General features: G+C 42.0%; 3 protein-coding genes across 3 annotated transcripts; 1 reads left to right on the top strand and 2 right to left on the bottom strand.

Annotated features, from left to right (window-relative positions):
* Positions 1-940: 940 nt before the first annotated feature.
* Positions 941-2,042, bottom strand: GCK72_018910 (uncharacterized protein; the record flags this gene model as incomplete). Its single annotated transcript, XM_053732797.1, has 3 exons — positions 941-1,701; positions 1,751-1,910; positions 1,959-2,042. The coding sequence occupies 3 exons, from the start codon at positions 2,040-2,042 to the stop codon at positions 941-943; spliced, it is 1,005 nt and encodes a 334-aa protein (XP_053581710.1).
* A 37-nt stretch (positions 2,043-2,079) lies between these two features.
* On the bottom strand, positions 2,080-2,496 carry GCK72_018911 (uncharacterized protein; the record flags this gene model as incomplete). The annotated part of the gene is made up of 2 exons (XM_053732798.1): positions 2,080-2,240; positions 2,418-2,496. The coding sequence occupies 2 exons, from the start codon at positions 2,494-2,496 to the stop codon at positions 2,080-2,082; spliced, it is 240 nt and encodes a 79-aa protein (XP_053581711.1).
* A 1,022-nt stretch (positions 2,497-3,518) lies between these two features.
* GCK72_018912 (uncharacterized protein) lies at positions 3,519-8,482 on the top strand (the record flags this gene model as incomplete). Its single annotated transcript, XM_053732799.1, has 4 exons — positions 3,519-3,609; positions 3,657-3,713; positions 3,765-8,348; positions 8,415-8,482. The coding sequence occupies 4 exons, from the start codon at positions 3,519-3,521 to the stop codon at positions 8,480-8,482; spliced, it is 4,800 nt and encodes a 1,599-aa protein (XP_053581712.1).
* Between the last annotated feature and the right edge of the window lie 5,120 nt (positions 8,483-13,602).

A 13,602-nucleotide genomic window follows, 5' to 3' on the forward strand; every position in this document is an offset into this window, starting at 1 on the left:
CGCCCCCTGTGCTTTATTTATGCACCTAACTGCATCTGTATACTACTTCGGACATATTCAGAATTTTGATATTTTAAAACCAGAAATCCTCTTTGTTTTCAGTCATCATCTCTCGTTTTTCTGGCTGCACAAATTTTTGAGATTTCAAATGTGACAGCATTTCTTGTCAAAAGATTTGTCAACACGGTACAACCTACTTAATCGGATGAAATCATTTGTTTCTATATTTAGATGGAAATATTCGGTGGAGCTGCAACGCCGTCATTCTTTTTCTTCACATCAAAAGAAATACGCAAACTAGTTTCCACTCGAGTTTCAGCTGCCAGTTCACAAGGAAGTTCGAATGTTCGAGTTCGAGGGATTCGGACTTTGAATTAAAGGAGGACTGAAGTCATATTTTTATTACATTTCCGATACTTCAGAAAGTTCTAAGAAACATTCATAGTTGACTCATATATCCGAGAGGACTACAAGTTCGCGCTGAAAAAACTCTTCCACCAAAACTTCTTTTGAATCAGGAGAACGGGAATTGTAGAACGATTTTTAGCATATGCGTTAACGATTAAAGTTTCTTAGAATTTTCTGAAGTATCGGAAACTGCTATAAAAATATGACTTCAACTCTCCTTTAATATGAAGAGAAGGCGTTTTTCGGAATGAAAAATAAAATATTGGAAGTAATTTTGTTGGTATTGACATGTACCAAAAAAGAAGAAAGACCAAAATAAAATGTACTACAGAAAATGTTGGCAATTATTAGCATGGCACGCTTCTTACAACCGCGCTTTACCGAAACCGAAGAAAATTGTGTGGGAAATTGAGAGACTCAGAGAAAAAGAGACATTTTTCAAGGGCATTTTGGTGGGGCGCAGTTGTAAGAAATGTACCAAGCTATTAGGAACTAATAATATAACTGGGTTCTAGTTCAAACTAATTAGTTATTACTCATTAAAAATATTGGAAAATTCTAAACTCACATCATCCAATCTTCCACTGTAGCCCAACAAATGAATCCTCATTGAAAAGTTGCTTTTCAACGGATGACCGTTCAATCTTCTCAAATCTCCAGACAATCCATGAAGATCATTATGAACAATATTATCGATTAGTGATCTTCCATGTTGATATTTTCTCGAGTTCCTCGATGACTTCCTACATAATGTTTGTGGTACATCATTCATTTGCATATGACTTGACAGCTCGTTGAATACATTCGCGAATGTGTAGACGGCGTCAAAAGTGAAGACAGCTTCCATCATCTTCAAATTCCGGCTGTTGTCGGTTTTCATTGCCCATTTCTCCGAAATATGCTCTTTGAAATGCGAGAAATTGAACGCGTCACGATTTTCTGTCAAAAAAGTCGAGTCGACTGGATATGGAGAAATGAAACGAGCGTGATTATAGCGAAATAGCTCCATGTCCATGGTTGACAACTCCATATTAGTGAGCAAAAACCAGTGCTTCAACTCGATAAGTCCCATTTGAAGGGAAGCAAGAAGAAAGTTGTAAGTGTGTTCCGGATTCATATCTACTAGAAGACGACTGAATTCTGAACAATCTTTCCTATGAAGAAGGCGACATTCTTCGAGTTCTTTCACTTGACGAGCTGCTTTCATGTAATCTCCATTGTGTACTTTTATGAGATAGAAACGGATAGAAGCGTACTCCTCACTCTCTAGAAGTTGTTCGAGACGACGGATTCCTGAAATATATATCCGATTGTATCTTTCAGAAGAAGAAAAAAAACTAACTCTCATCATCCTCATAAACCAACACAATCCTATTCCATTTCCAATGAGTAAACATATCAACGACAGCCTCAAAAAGTTGTGGACGTGGCCAAAAATCAATTTTTGATTTTCCCATTTCCGTACGCAAATCATCGATTGCGGTGAGGAATGGAATGTCTAACTGAAACAATAATAACTTTAAAGAAAACCAATTAAAAAAAACACTAACATCATCCGTAATTCTTTCCAATTGAGCGTTCAAAGCACCGTGAGAACCACCAAGCAGTGCTACGATGTGATCTTTCTCCAACATTTTGCATGCTGAAAAATATTATTTCTCAGAACAATTTTTACAAAATACCTTTTTTGATTGCATCATAGTGATCCAATACATTAATGTACTCAATAACCAAATCGATATCTCCATAGATTCCACGTTGAGAAAGCCATTCAACAGAGTATCTGAGTGCTGCTTCAAGATGTGCATCTTCTCGTTCTCGGAATATTGCTCCTGAAGAACAACTTGTGGGTGGGGAAGACTTTTTTATTTTATTTTGAATATCTGATATTTTAAATAAATTTTACATATTCAAAAGTCAAATTAAGAAGTTTTGATTTATTATTATGCTCTTGATTGTTAGATCCAATACAAATAGATTGCCTTAATTTTTTTCTGAATTCTACTCACCTATTTTGTAGGCATCGCATGAAGTCTTCACGAGACAAAATACTAGAAAAACGTAGCTGAATACAAAACGGAAGTTCATGATGCTTATGAAGATGATGATGACAATCACATGGCTCAAAATTCAAATGTCACTTTTATCTGAAGTCAGAATCGAGTTGGAAAGAAGAGAAGAGTCGAAACGAGGGGACTAGAGAAGACACAAAAATAAAACGGAGGAAAGAGAGGAGGATGAGCAAATTGAGTTTGAAGCGAAACGCTTATGAAAATTTGGACTGCTTTAGAAAATGAGGGAGAGAGAGAGCAGGTCCGTCAGATGCAGATTCTGTTTGGAATACTTGGATTCGTTGGGCTGCTGATTTTTCAGAGTGAGAAAATTTTCAAAAAATTTTGAAAAAGGAACTATCTCAAAATTGGAACATTTTCCGATGAATCATTGAAAGAAAAACTGAGATTTTTCAAAATTCGAGCAAAGTATGTGAGGTTTTCATGTCTTTTTCAACCAATATACACAGATTTTGAAGTTTATAGTAAATCATCATAAAATTATACTATCAAATGGAGTAATTTTTCCTCTTTTTTCCGATTTTCAAAACTTAAGATTCAGGCCCACCCTACTGGAGAACTTTTGAAACAACAGATATTTTAAAAATCACATAGAAACAAGAAATATTTCTCCACTGGCTTAAAAAGAAGGAAAATATCTGGATATTGCCTACCTCCAAGAGATGAAATAGAATGGGAAACACGACGGCTTGTCCCTTTTTCTTCTTCAAAAAAAGAACAATATGTGTGCTTCCTTCTCTTCTCCTGGTGCCCGCCCTCTTTCAAAAAATGAATAGAAGAGCTTCTGAGAGGAGAGACAAAGAGACTCAGACACTTGAGCAGATGAGCTCAGAGGGTCTACTGGAAATGGGTTGTTCACTCAATTAAATGAGAAAAAAGAAAAACAGAGAGATGACTAAAAAACAAAAGAGAGGGTTCGAACATTATAATAGATGATCGGGATACTAATGAGATACAATTGTTTTTGGAAAATGAGGTGTTGGAAAATGAACGAAAGAGAGGAGTTCAATAATCAAAAAAGATTTCGTTTCTACAGTAATGTCGTTTATCAAATTGATCGGTTTTATACTATTTATTGCAATTAAAAGTTTCGATTGTAGTGACTCACTATCTGCAGTACTCCTTCGCAGTGAGTATACAATTTCCAACTTCATCTGCCTATCCACATCATTTCAGACACTGGTCCTATTAATGTGAATAACAATAGAGATGCTAAACCTTTCTTCAAATCTGGTGAGGTGAATAAAATGAGGTAGAGAAATTGAAACGAACTAAAAATTTCAGAAACAAACATTGTCAAATCGAACGGTATCGAAACAGAAACAAACGAATACCAGATAGAAGATGAATTCGAACGCAGAACTCAGAATCGAAAAATAACCCAATTTGCTGAACAGAAAAATAGAATTTCAGACCAGTTTCTGGCCGGTGAGATGACTCCTGAACCTTGTCTGAACTCCACCTCTCCAGTTACTCCAACGGAACCATGTGAGACTACTGTTGAGCCCTGTGAGACGACTCTTGAACCATGCGTGAATTCTACTTCTCCCGTTACTCCAACGGAACCATGTGAGACCACTGTTGAGCCCTGTGAGACGACTCCTGAACCATGCGTGAATTCTACTTCTCCCGTTACTCCAACGGAACCACGTGAGACTACTGTTGAGCCCTATGAGACGACTCCTGAACCATGCGTGAATTCTACTTCTCCCGTTACTCCTACGCAACCATGTGAGACGACTCCAGAACCTTGTCTGAACTCCACCTCTCCCGTTACTCCAACGGAACCATGTGAGACGACTCTTGAACCATGCGTGAATTCTACTTCTCCCGTTACTCCAACGGAACCATGTGAGACCACTGTTGAGCCCTGTGAGACGACTCCTGAACCATGCGTGAATTCTACTTCTCCCGTTACTCCAACGGAACCACGTGAGACTACTGTTGAGCCCTATGAGACGACTCCTGAACCATGCGTGAATTCTACTTCTCCCGTTACTCCTACGCAACCATGTGAGACGACTCCAGAACCTTGTCTGAACTCCACCTCTCCCGTTACTCCAACGGAACCATGTGAGACGACTCCTGAACCATGCGTGAATTCTACTTCTCCCATTACTCCAACGGAACCATGTGAGACCACTATTGAGCCCTGTGAGACGACTCCTGAACCATGCGTGAATTCTACTTCTCCCGTTACTCCTACGGAACCATGTGAGACCACTGTTGAGCCCTGTGAGACGACTCCTGAACCATGCGTGAATTCTACTTCTCCCGTTACTCCTACGCAACCATGTGAGACGACTCCAGAACCTTGTCTGAACTCCACCTCTCCCGTTACTCCAACGGAACCATGTGAGACGACTCCTGAACCATGCGTGAATTCTACTTCTCCCATTACTCCTACGGAACCATGCGAGACGACTCCTGAACCATGCGTGAATTCTACTTCTCCCGTTACTCCTACGCAACCATGTGAGACGACTCCAGAACCTTGTCTGAACTCCACCTCTCCCGTTACTCCAACGGAACCATGTGAGACGACTCCTGAACCATGCGTGAATTCTACTTCTCCCATTACTCCAACGGAACCATGTGAGACCACTGTTGAGCCCTGTGAGACGACTCCTGAACCATGCGTGAATTCTACTTCTCCCGTTACTCCTACGCAACCATGTGAGACGACTCCAGAACCTTGTCTGAACTCCACCTCTCCCGTTACTCCAACGGAACCATGTGAGACCACTATTGAGCCCTGTGAGACGACTCCTGAACCATGCGTGAATTCTACTTCTCCCATTACTCCTACGGAACCATGTGAGACCACTGTTGAGCCCTGTGAGACGACTCCTGAACCATGCGTGAATTCTACTTCTCCCGTTACTCCTACGCAACCATGTGAGACGACTCCAGAACCTTGTCTGAACTCCACCTCTCCCGTTACTCCAACGGAACCATGTGAGACCACTATTGAGCCCTGTGAGACGACTCCTGAACCATGCGTGAATTCTACTTCTCCCGTTACTCCTACGGAACCATGTGAGACCACTGTTGAGCCCTGTGAGACGACTCCTGAACCATGCGTGAATTCTACTTCTCCCATTACTCCTACGGAACCATGTGAGACGACTCCTGAACCATGCGTGAATTCTACTTCTCCCGTTACTCCTACGCAACCATGTGAGACGACTCCAGAACCTTGTCTGAACTCCACCTCTCCCGTTACTCCAACGGAACCATGTGAGACGACTCCTGAACCATGCGTGAATTCTACTTCTCCCGTTACTCCTACGCAACCATGTGAGACGACTCCAGAACCTTGTCTGAACTCCACCTCTCCCGTTACTCCAACGGAACCATGTGAGACGACTCCTGAACCATGCGTGAATTCTACTTCTCCCATTACTCCAACGGAACCATGTGAGACCACTATTGAGCCCTGTGAGACGACTCCTGAACCATGCGTGAATTCTACTTCTCCCGTTACTCCTACGGAACCATGTGAGACCACTGTTGAGCCCTGTGAGACGACTCCTGAACCATGCGTGAATTCTACTTCTCCCGTTACTCCTACGCAACCATGTGAGACGACTCCAGAACCTTGTCTGAACTCCACCTCTCCCGTTACTCCAACGGAACCATGTGAGACGACTCCTGAACCATGCGTGAATTCTACTTCTCCCATTACTCCTACGGAACCATGCGAGACGACTCCTGAACCATGCGTGAATTCTACTTCTCCCGTTACTCCTACGCAACCATGTGAGACGACTCCAGAACCTTGTCTGAACTCCACCTCTCCCGTTACTCCAACGGAACCATGTGAGACGACTCCTGAACCATGCGTGAATTCTACTTCTCCCATTACTCCAACGGAACCATGTGAGACCACTGTTGAGCCCTGTGAGACGACTCCTGAACCATGCGTGAATTCTACTTCTCCCGTTACTCCTACGCAACCATGTGAGACGACTCCAGAACCTTGTCTGAACTCCACCTCTCCCGTTACTCCAACGGAACCATGTGAGACCACTATTGAGCCCTGTGAGACGACTCCTGAACCATGCGTGAATTCTACTTCTCCCATTACTCCTACGGAACCATGTGAGACCACTGTTGAGCCCTGTGAGACGACTCCTGAACCATGCGTGAATTCTACTTCTCCCGTTACTCCTACGCAACCATGTGAGACGACTCCAGAACCTTGTCTGAACTCCACCTCTCCCGTTACTCCAACGGAACCATGTGAGACCACTATTGAGCCCTGTGAGACGACTCCTGAACCATGCGTGAATTCTACTTCTCCCGTTACTCCTACGGAACCATGTGAGACCACTGTTGAGCCCTGTGAGACGACTCCTGAACCATGCGTGAATTCTACTTCTCCCATTACTCCTACGGAACCATGTGAGACGACTCCTGAACCATGCGTGAATTCTACTTCTCCCGTTACTCCTACGCAACCATGTGAGACGACTCCAGAACCTTGTCTGAACTCCACCTCTCCCGTTACTCCAACGGAACCATGTGAGACGACTCCTGAACCATGCGTGAATTCTACTTCTCCCATTACTCCTACGGAACCATGTGAGACGACTCCTGAACCATTCGTGAATTCTACTTCTCCCATTACTCCTACGAAACCATGTGAGACGACTCCTGAACCATGTGTGAATTCTACTTCTCCCGTTACTCCTACGCAACCATGTGAGACGACTCCAGAACCTTGTCTGAACTCCACCTCTCCCGTTACTCCAACGGAACCATGTGAGACGACTCCTGAACCATGCGTGAATTCTACTTCTCCCATTACTCCTACGGAACCATGTGAGACGACTCCTGAACCATTCGTGAATTCTACTTCTCCCATTACTCCTACGGAACCATGTGAGACCACTATTGAGCCCTGTGAGACGACTCCTGAACCATGCGTGAATTCTACTTCTCCCATTACTCAAACGGAACCATGTGTGACCACTGTTGAGCCCTATGAGACGACTCCAGAACCTTGTCTGAACTCCACCTCTCCCGTTACTCCAACGGAACCATGTGAGACGACTCCAGAACCTTGTCTGAACTCCACCTCTCCCGTTACTCCAACGGAACCATGTGAGACGACTCCTGAACCATGCGTTAATTCTACTTCTCCCGTTACTCCAACGGAGTCATGTGAGACCACTGTTGAGCCCTATGAGACGACTCCTGAACCTTGTCTGAACTCCACCTCTCCCGTTACTCCTACGGAACCATGTGAGACGACTCCTGAACCATGCGTGAATTCTACCTCTCCAGTTACTCCTACGGAACCATGTGAGACCACTATTGAGCCCTGTGAGACGACTCCTGAACCATGCGTGAATTCTACTTCTCCCATTACTCAAACGGAACCATGTGTGACCACTGTTGAGCCCTATGAGACGACTCCAGAACCTTGTCTGAACTCCACCTCTCCCGTTACTCCAACGGAACCATGTGAGACGACTCCAGAACCTTGTCTGAACTCCACCTCTCCCGTTACTCCAACGGAACCATGTGAGACGACTCCTGAACCATGCGTTAATTCTACTTCTCCCGTTACTCCAACGGAGTCATGTGAGACCACTGTTGAGCCCTATGAGACGACTCCTGAACCTTGTCTGAACTCCACCTCTCCCGTTACTCCTACGGAACCATGTGAGACGACTCCTGAACCATGCGTGAATTCTACCTCTCCAGTTACTCCAACGGAACCATGTGAGACCACTGTGGAGCCCTGTGAAACGACTCCTGAACCTTGTCTAAATTCTACATCTTCTAAATTACCAAGGCGACCAGACGAGACCTCGAAATTTAATTATTCTGAAGTGAGCAATGAACGAAATGAGAACGGTCAGTAGATTTTTTATAAATAAATATTTTCCGAGTGTAAAATTTATTCATTTTTTAAACTTTCAGAAATCGAGCCACATGAAACGATTACGCTTCGTCCGCTGACTTCTTCAAGAGAAAACGAAACTGATTAGAGTAATGACTAATCCTACATGGATTAACTAACCATTAACTCAATGCGACATTTCTATTTGTTTGTGAAAATAAATTATCTTGTTTAAATATCTCCTGCAATGTTATCTTTACATGTACAGTTCTCAAGTCTAACTCATCGAAAATTCCGGAAGTGTAGTCCCGTCGTTTTGATGCAAAACTGACATTCGTTAATATCTTAAGTCTTTTTTTTCAAAAGTTCAAAACTATTTTGTCAATTACTTCTCATCTGAGAACTGAACGTCTAAATTAAATCTCGAAAAGTTATTTTTACCAGAAAAGTTATCCTTGAGTATTTTCCTTCCATTGCTTACATTATTGTTATAAGACAGCTCGTAACAGATGTTACACTTCTACAAACCCGGCGAATTCGTCACGCCGGGAGTGAAACATCTGGCCAAGAAGTACAACGTCTCACGCAGGTCAGAGGTAGCGTCGAATACTCTCTGTGACCGGGCGGCTTTAGCATTGGTTTAGCAGACCATAGTAAAGTAACTAGAGACACCCAAACCGCTCAAAACAGCACCAAAACCTGCCTCAGTCCTCCGCACTCGGCCTCTGCAACTGTTACGGTAGATTCAGTAGCACGTCGAGAGAGGCGATCTAATCCCGGAGTTATGGATGTCTACCATTCAAAAAGGACAAAGTTAACCCGGCCAAAAACCAGAAAAACCGATCTAAGAATATGCACTTTTAACTGCAGGTCTGTCGCCACAGACAACAGACTTGCAGAACTACTCGAAGAGACAAATCGCATTAAATACGACATTATTGGTCTCTCAGAAACAAAAAGATCCGCAGAAGTGCATATGACAAATCGGGACGGAACCGGCGTAATACTTGGAAAACGCAACGACTCTTCTGTATCTGGCGGTGTAGGATTTATAATTAATAAATCCCTTATGAAAATATAAAAGAGATAAAGATAGTGAGTCATCGTATCGGATACATTACACTGCAAGTGAACAAGAATCAGTGCACTATCATACAAGGCTATGCACCCACCGCTGATTACGAAGAAGAAGAACACTCAAATTTCTACGAAAATCTAGAAGACGTGTACAAGTCATGCAAGAGTAGATATAAAATGGTCATAGGAGACTTTAATGCCAGAATCGGTGAAAGGAAAGGAAACGAAGTATTCATTGGCCCACACTCCATGGAAAAGAGAAACGACAGTGGAGAGAGACTTGCCACGTTCTGCGAGGTCAACAGAGTATTCCACATGAACTCACAGTTCATAAAGCCGACTCACCGACGATGGACCTACATCAGTCCCGATAAACAACACAGACACGAGTTGGATCACATTCTTGCAAACGGAAAATACATCACCGACGTCTCTGTTGTTCCTTCATTCACAAACGGCAGCGATCACCGTATGCTACGAGCAAATGTCCACATAAACGCAAAGCAGGCGAAGTACGAGCAAGTGAAGAGAAGGAAGCCGCCTAGAAGAGTCCTAGACCCGACAGCAGCGTTGCTCGCAACAGAAACTCTTGACTCTTGTGAAGATCAAGATATCGATAAGGAGTACGATACCCTTATACACGTTCTGAAGAACGCGCAAGACGCTGCTGTGACAATGCCAAATAATCATTCCAGAAATAGACTGACGGACAATACAAGACTATTATTGACAAAGAGAAGATGCACTAATAGATCAGACCCCAATTTCAAGACCCTGTCCAAAGAATGTAGGCAAGCAGTGAAGAAAGATCATGAAAATTTCACGAAAGATAGACTTCTGAATGCTGCAAACCAGAAAAGGAGTCTGAAGAAGGTTGCAAGGGACATCAACGAATACCAATCATACATTCCATGTTTGATATCAGGAGAGACGGGAGAAAAACTCACTTCTCGAGAAAAAATGGAAATCGAAGTAAGACGGTTCTACGCAAACCTGTTTGCAACCAAAAAGCCGAGCGCTACAACCACTCTCCCTCAACAAACAGAAGCATTACCTCCATTCCTTCCAGAAGAAATCCAACACTCCCTGAACTCATTTCAAAACGGTAAAGCGGCGGGAGAAGACAAGATATCAGCAGACTTCCTGAAAAGCTGTCACTTCACCGTTCACAAACTCCTAGCGAAAAAGTTCTCGCGCTACCTGAAAGAAGGAAAAGTTCCAACAAAGTGGAAATCGTCAAAAACGACTCTGATATTCAAGAAAGGAGACAAAGAAAATCTAGAAAATTATCGTCCGATCTGCCTGCTTCCCGTACTATATAAAGCTTTCACGAAATGTATTCTGAATAGAATCCGGAATTTATTGGAAGAAGCACAACCGGTCGAACAAGCAGGATTCAGAAGATCCTTCTCGACGATTGACCACATCCATTCAGTGCAACGACTGCTGGAAGTAGGTCGAGAATACCAAATACCAATCACAATGATATTTATCGACTTCAAGAAGGCATTCGACACGATCGAACCTGCCGCTCTATGGGAAAGCCTGAAGACTCAAGGGATAGACTCTGGATACATAAAACTCCTAAAAGAGTGTTACAACGATTGCTCCACCACAATCACACCATTCTATAACCCAGTCAATATCCCCATTACCAGAGGTGTCAGACAAGGTGACCCCATTTCACCAAACTTGTTTTCTGCTTGCCTCGAAACGGCCTTTAGTCGAATGTCATGGCCACATATAAAAGAAGACAAAGATGACTATGATAACTCCCCTGGTATCAGAATTAACGGCAGAAACCTAACACATCTACGATTCGCCGACGATATCATTCTCATCTCGAAAACTCCACAAATAGCGGAAAAAATGCTACAAGAGCTGGTAAACAGTTGTGAAACAGTCGGTCTGGATATAAACGCGAGTAAAACAAAAGTGCTGAGGAACAAATTTGCGTCAAGTCACCAAATAAATATCAGAAAAAACAACACCATGACTGCAATTGAAGATGTTGAGGAATACGTGTACTTGGGAAGACTGCTCAATACAAAAAACGATCTAGAGCCAGAAATTCACAGAAGACGACGATCAGCATGGGCGGCACTCAACAACATCAAAAACACAACAGATGCCTTGACATGTCCGAAAATCCGAGCGCAACTTTTCGACTCCATTGTTCTCCCCGCACTGACATATGGATCAGAAACATGGACTTTCACTAAAGCTCTATCCGAAAGAGTAAGAATAACACATGCCGCACTGGAACGTAAACTCGTCGGAATTACCCTCACGGAACAACGAGAGAAAGACCTCCACCGAGAAGATATAAGGAAGATGTCCCAAGTGAAAGACCCTCTTGTCTTCATAACGAAACGAAAGTTAGGTTGGGCTGGCCACGTGATGAGAAGAAACGATAATCGGTGGACAACGTTACTTCAAGAATGGATACCCAGAAATGAGAAAAGACCAGTAGGAAGACCACCAATGCGATGGGCCGACTCCCTGAGGAAAGAAATCTCAGTATGACAAGGAACTCAATTGATCGAACCCTGGAGCACAATCGCCAAAGATCGGAAAAAATGGATAGCTGTGATCCGCGCCCACACCAACTGAGCGAAGAACGGATCGACTAAGTAACTAAGTAAGTAAGTAAATAAATTATCTTGTTTAAATATCTCCTGCAATGTTATCTTTACATGTACAGTTCTCAAGTCTAACTCATCGAAAATTCCGGAAGTGTAGTCCCGTCGTTTTGATGCAAAACTGACATTCGTTAATATCTTAAGTCTTTTTTTCAAAAGTTTAAAACTATTTTGTCAATTACTTCTCATCTGAGAACTGAACGTCTAAATTAAATCTCGAAAAGTTATTTTTACCAGAAAAGTTATCCTTGAGTATTTTCCTTCCATTGCTTACATTATTGTTATAAGACAGCTCGTACTGTTGTCGTTTCAACTCTCTGCTCCAGTGATTTCCTATTTTATTTCAAAATTCGTGCTCTCGCGAACAATTTTTCTCACAACTTCTAGGTTTTACAGGAATTCCTCAGATTATTTCTGATGGATGTATTCCGATTCAACCTTTAAAAATCTTTAGGAAGTGGATGATCTTTGCACCTTGAAAAAGAAAGATACTGTATTTCTGCATATGAAATGTGAAACGAAGAGGAGCGGATGAATTGAATTTGAATTGATTATAATGAATGACAACTCATTTGCATATCCAGCAATACATTTAACAGAACGAAATGAACACAAACCCAATCATTCGCATCTTATCTTTTTCATGGAATGTTCAAAGTGCGACTTTTCGACGTTTTCTTCATATTTCTTATTTGTTTCTTACTGTTGAAAACTGAAGCATGTCGTCCACCTCTCCCCTGTAAAGATGGAAATTGTATTACTGCAACCGAATTGAGCAGAATCACTACTTCACAAAGTTTTGTTAACGATGAAGTTTCTAAAAGTAAGTTATATAATGATGAGGTAGTTCGAACAGCAGATGTTGCCAGTTTAGGCATTAGAAAACATTTTGAGCTAATATACTTCAAATAAAAGTGAACTGATTTGACAATTTGTTTTAAACTATCACGAATTCTTGAAAAACGAGAAAAATACCGACAACCTTGGATAAAAACCGCTGAAACCTCATTTAATTAAAGCATTTCCTACTTACATCAGTTCTGAAAAGAAAAGAAAATTTACAAGATTTGCCTAATCCAACAAAGTTATTCTCGCTGCCTGAGAATTGAATTCAAAGACTTCTGATTGGTTCTTTGTTTCTAAGTGTTTTTTTGGCTCTATTACAGTTTAGGCGTCCTTTGAAAACTTGAACGTCCCTTAAAACACTTAGACGTCCCTTAAAACACTTAGACGTCCCTTAAAACACTTAGACGTCCCTTGAAACATTTAGACGTCCTTTGAGGCCCAAATTTTTTTCCTGTAAATTGAAACGTCCTTTGGAATGTTTAAACGTCCCAAAAAACATTTAGACGTCCCAAAAAACATTTAAACGTCCTTTGAAATCCGAAAAATTGTCGGAAAAATTAAGACGTCCCAAAAATTATTTAGACGTCCCAAAAAATGTTTAGACGTCCCAAAAAATGTTTAGACGTCCTTTGATATCCCACATTATGATAAATAATATTTAGACGTCCCAAAAAACATTTAGACGTCCCAAAAAATGTTTAGA

Source organism: Caenorhabditis remanei, chromosome V (genome assembly GCF_010183535.1).
Source record: "Caenorhabditis remanei strain PX506 chromosome V, whole genome shotgun sequence".
NCBI lineage: Eukaryota > Metazoa > Nematoda > Chromadorea > Rhabditida > Rhabditidae > Caenorhabditis > Caenorhabditis remanei.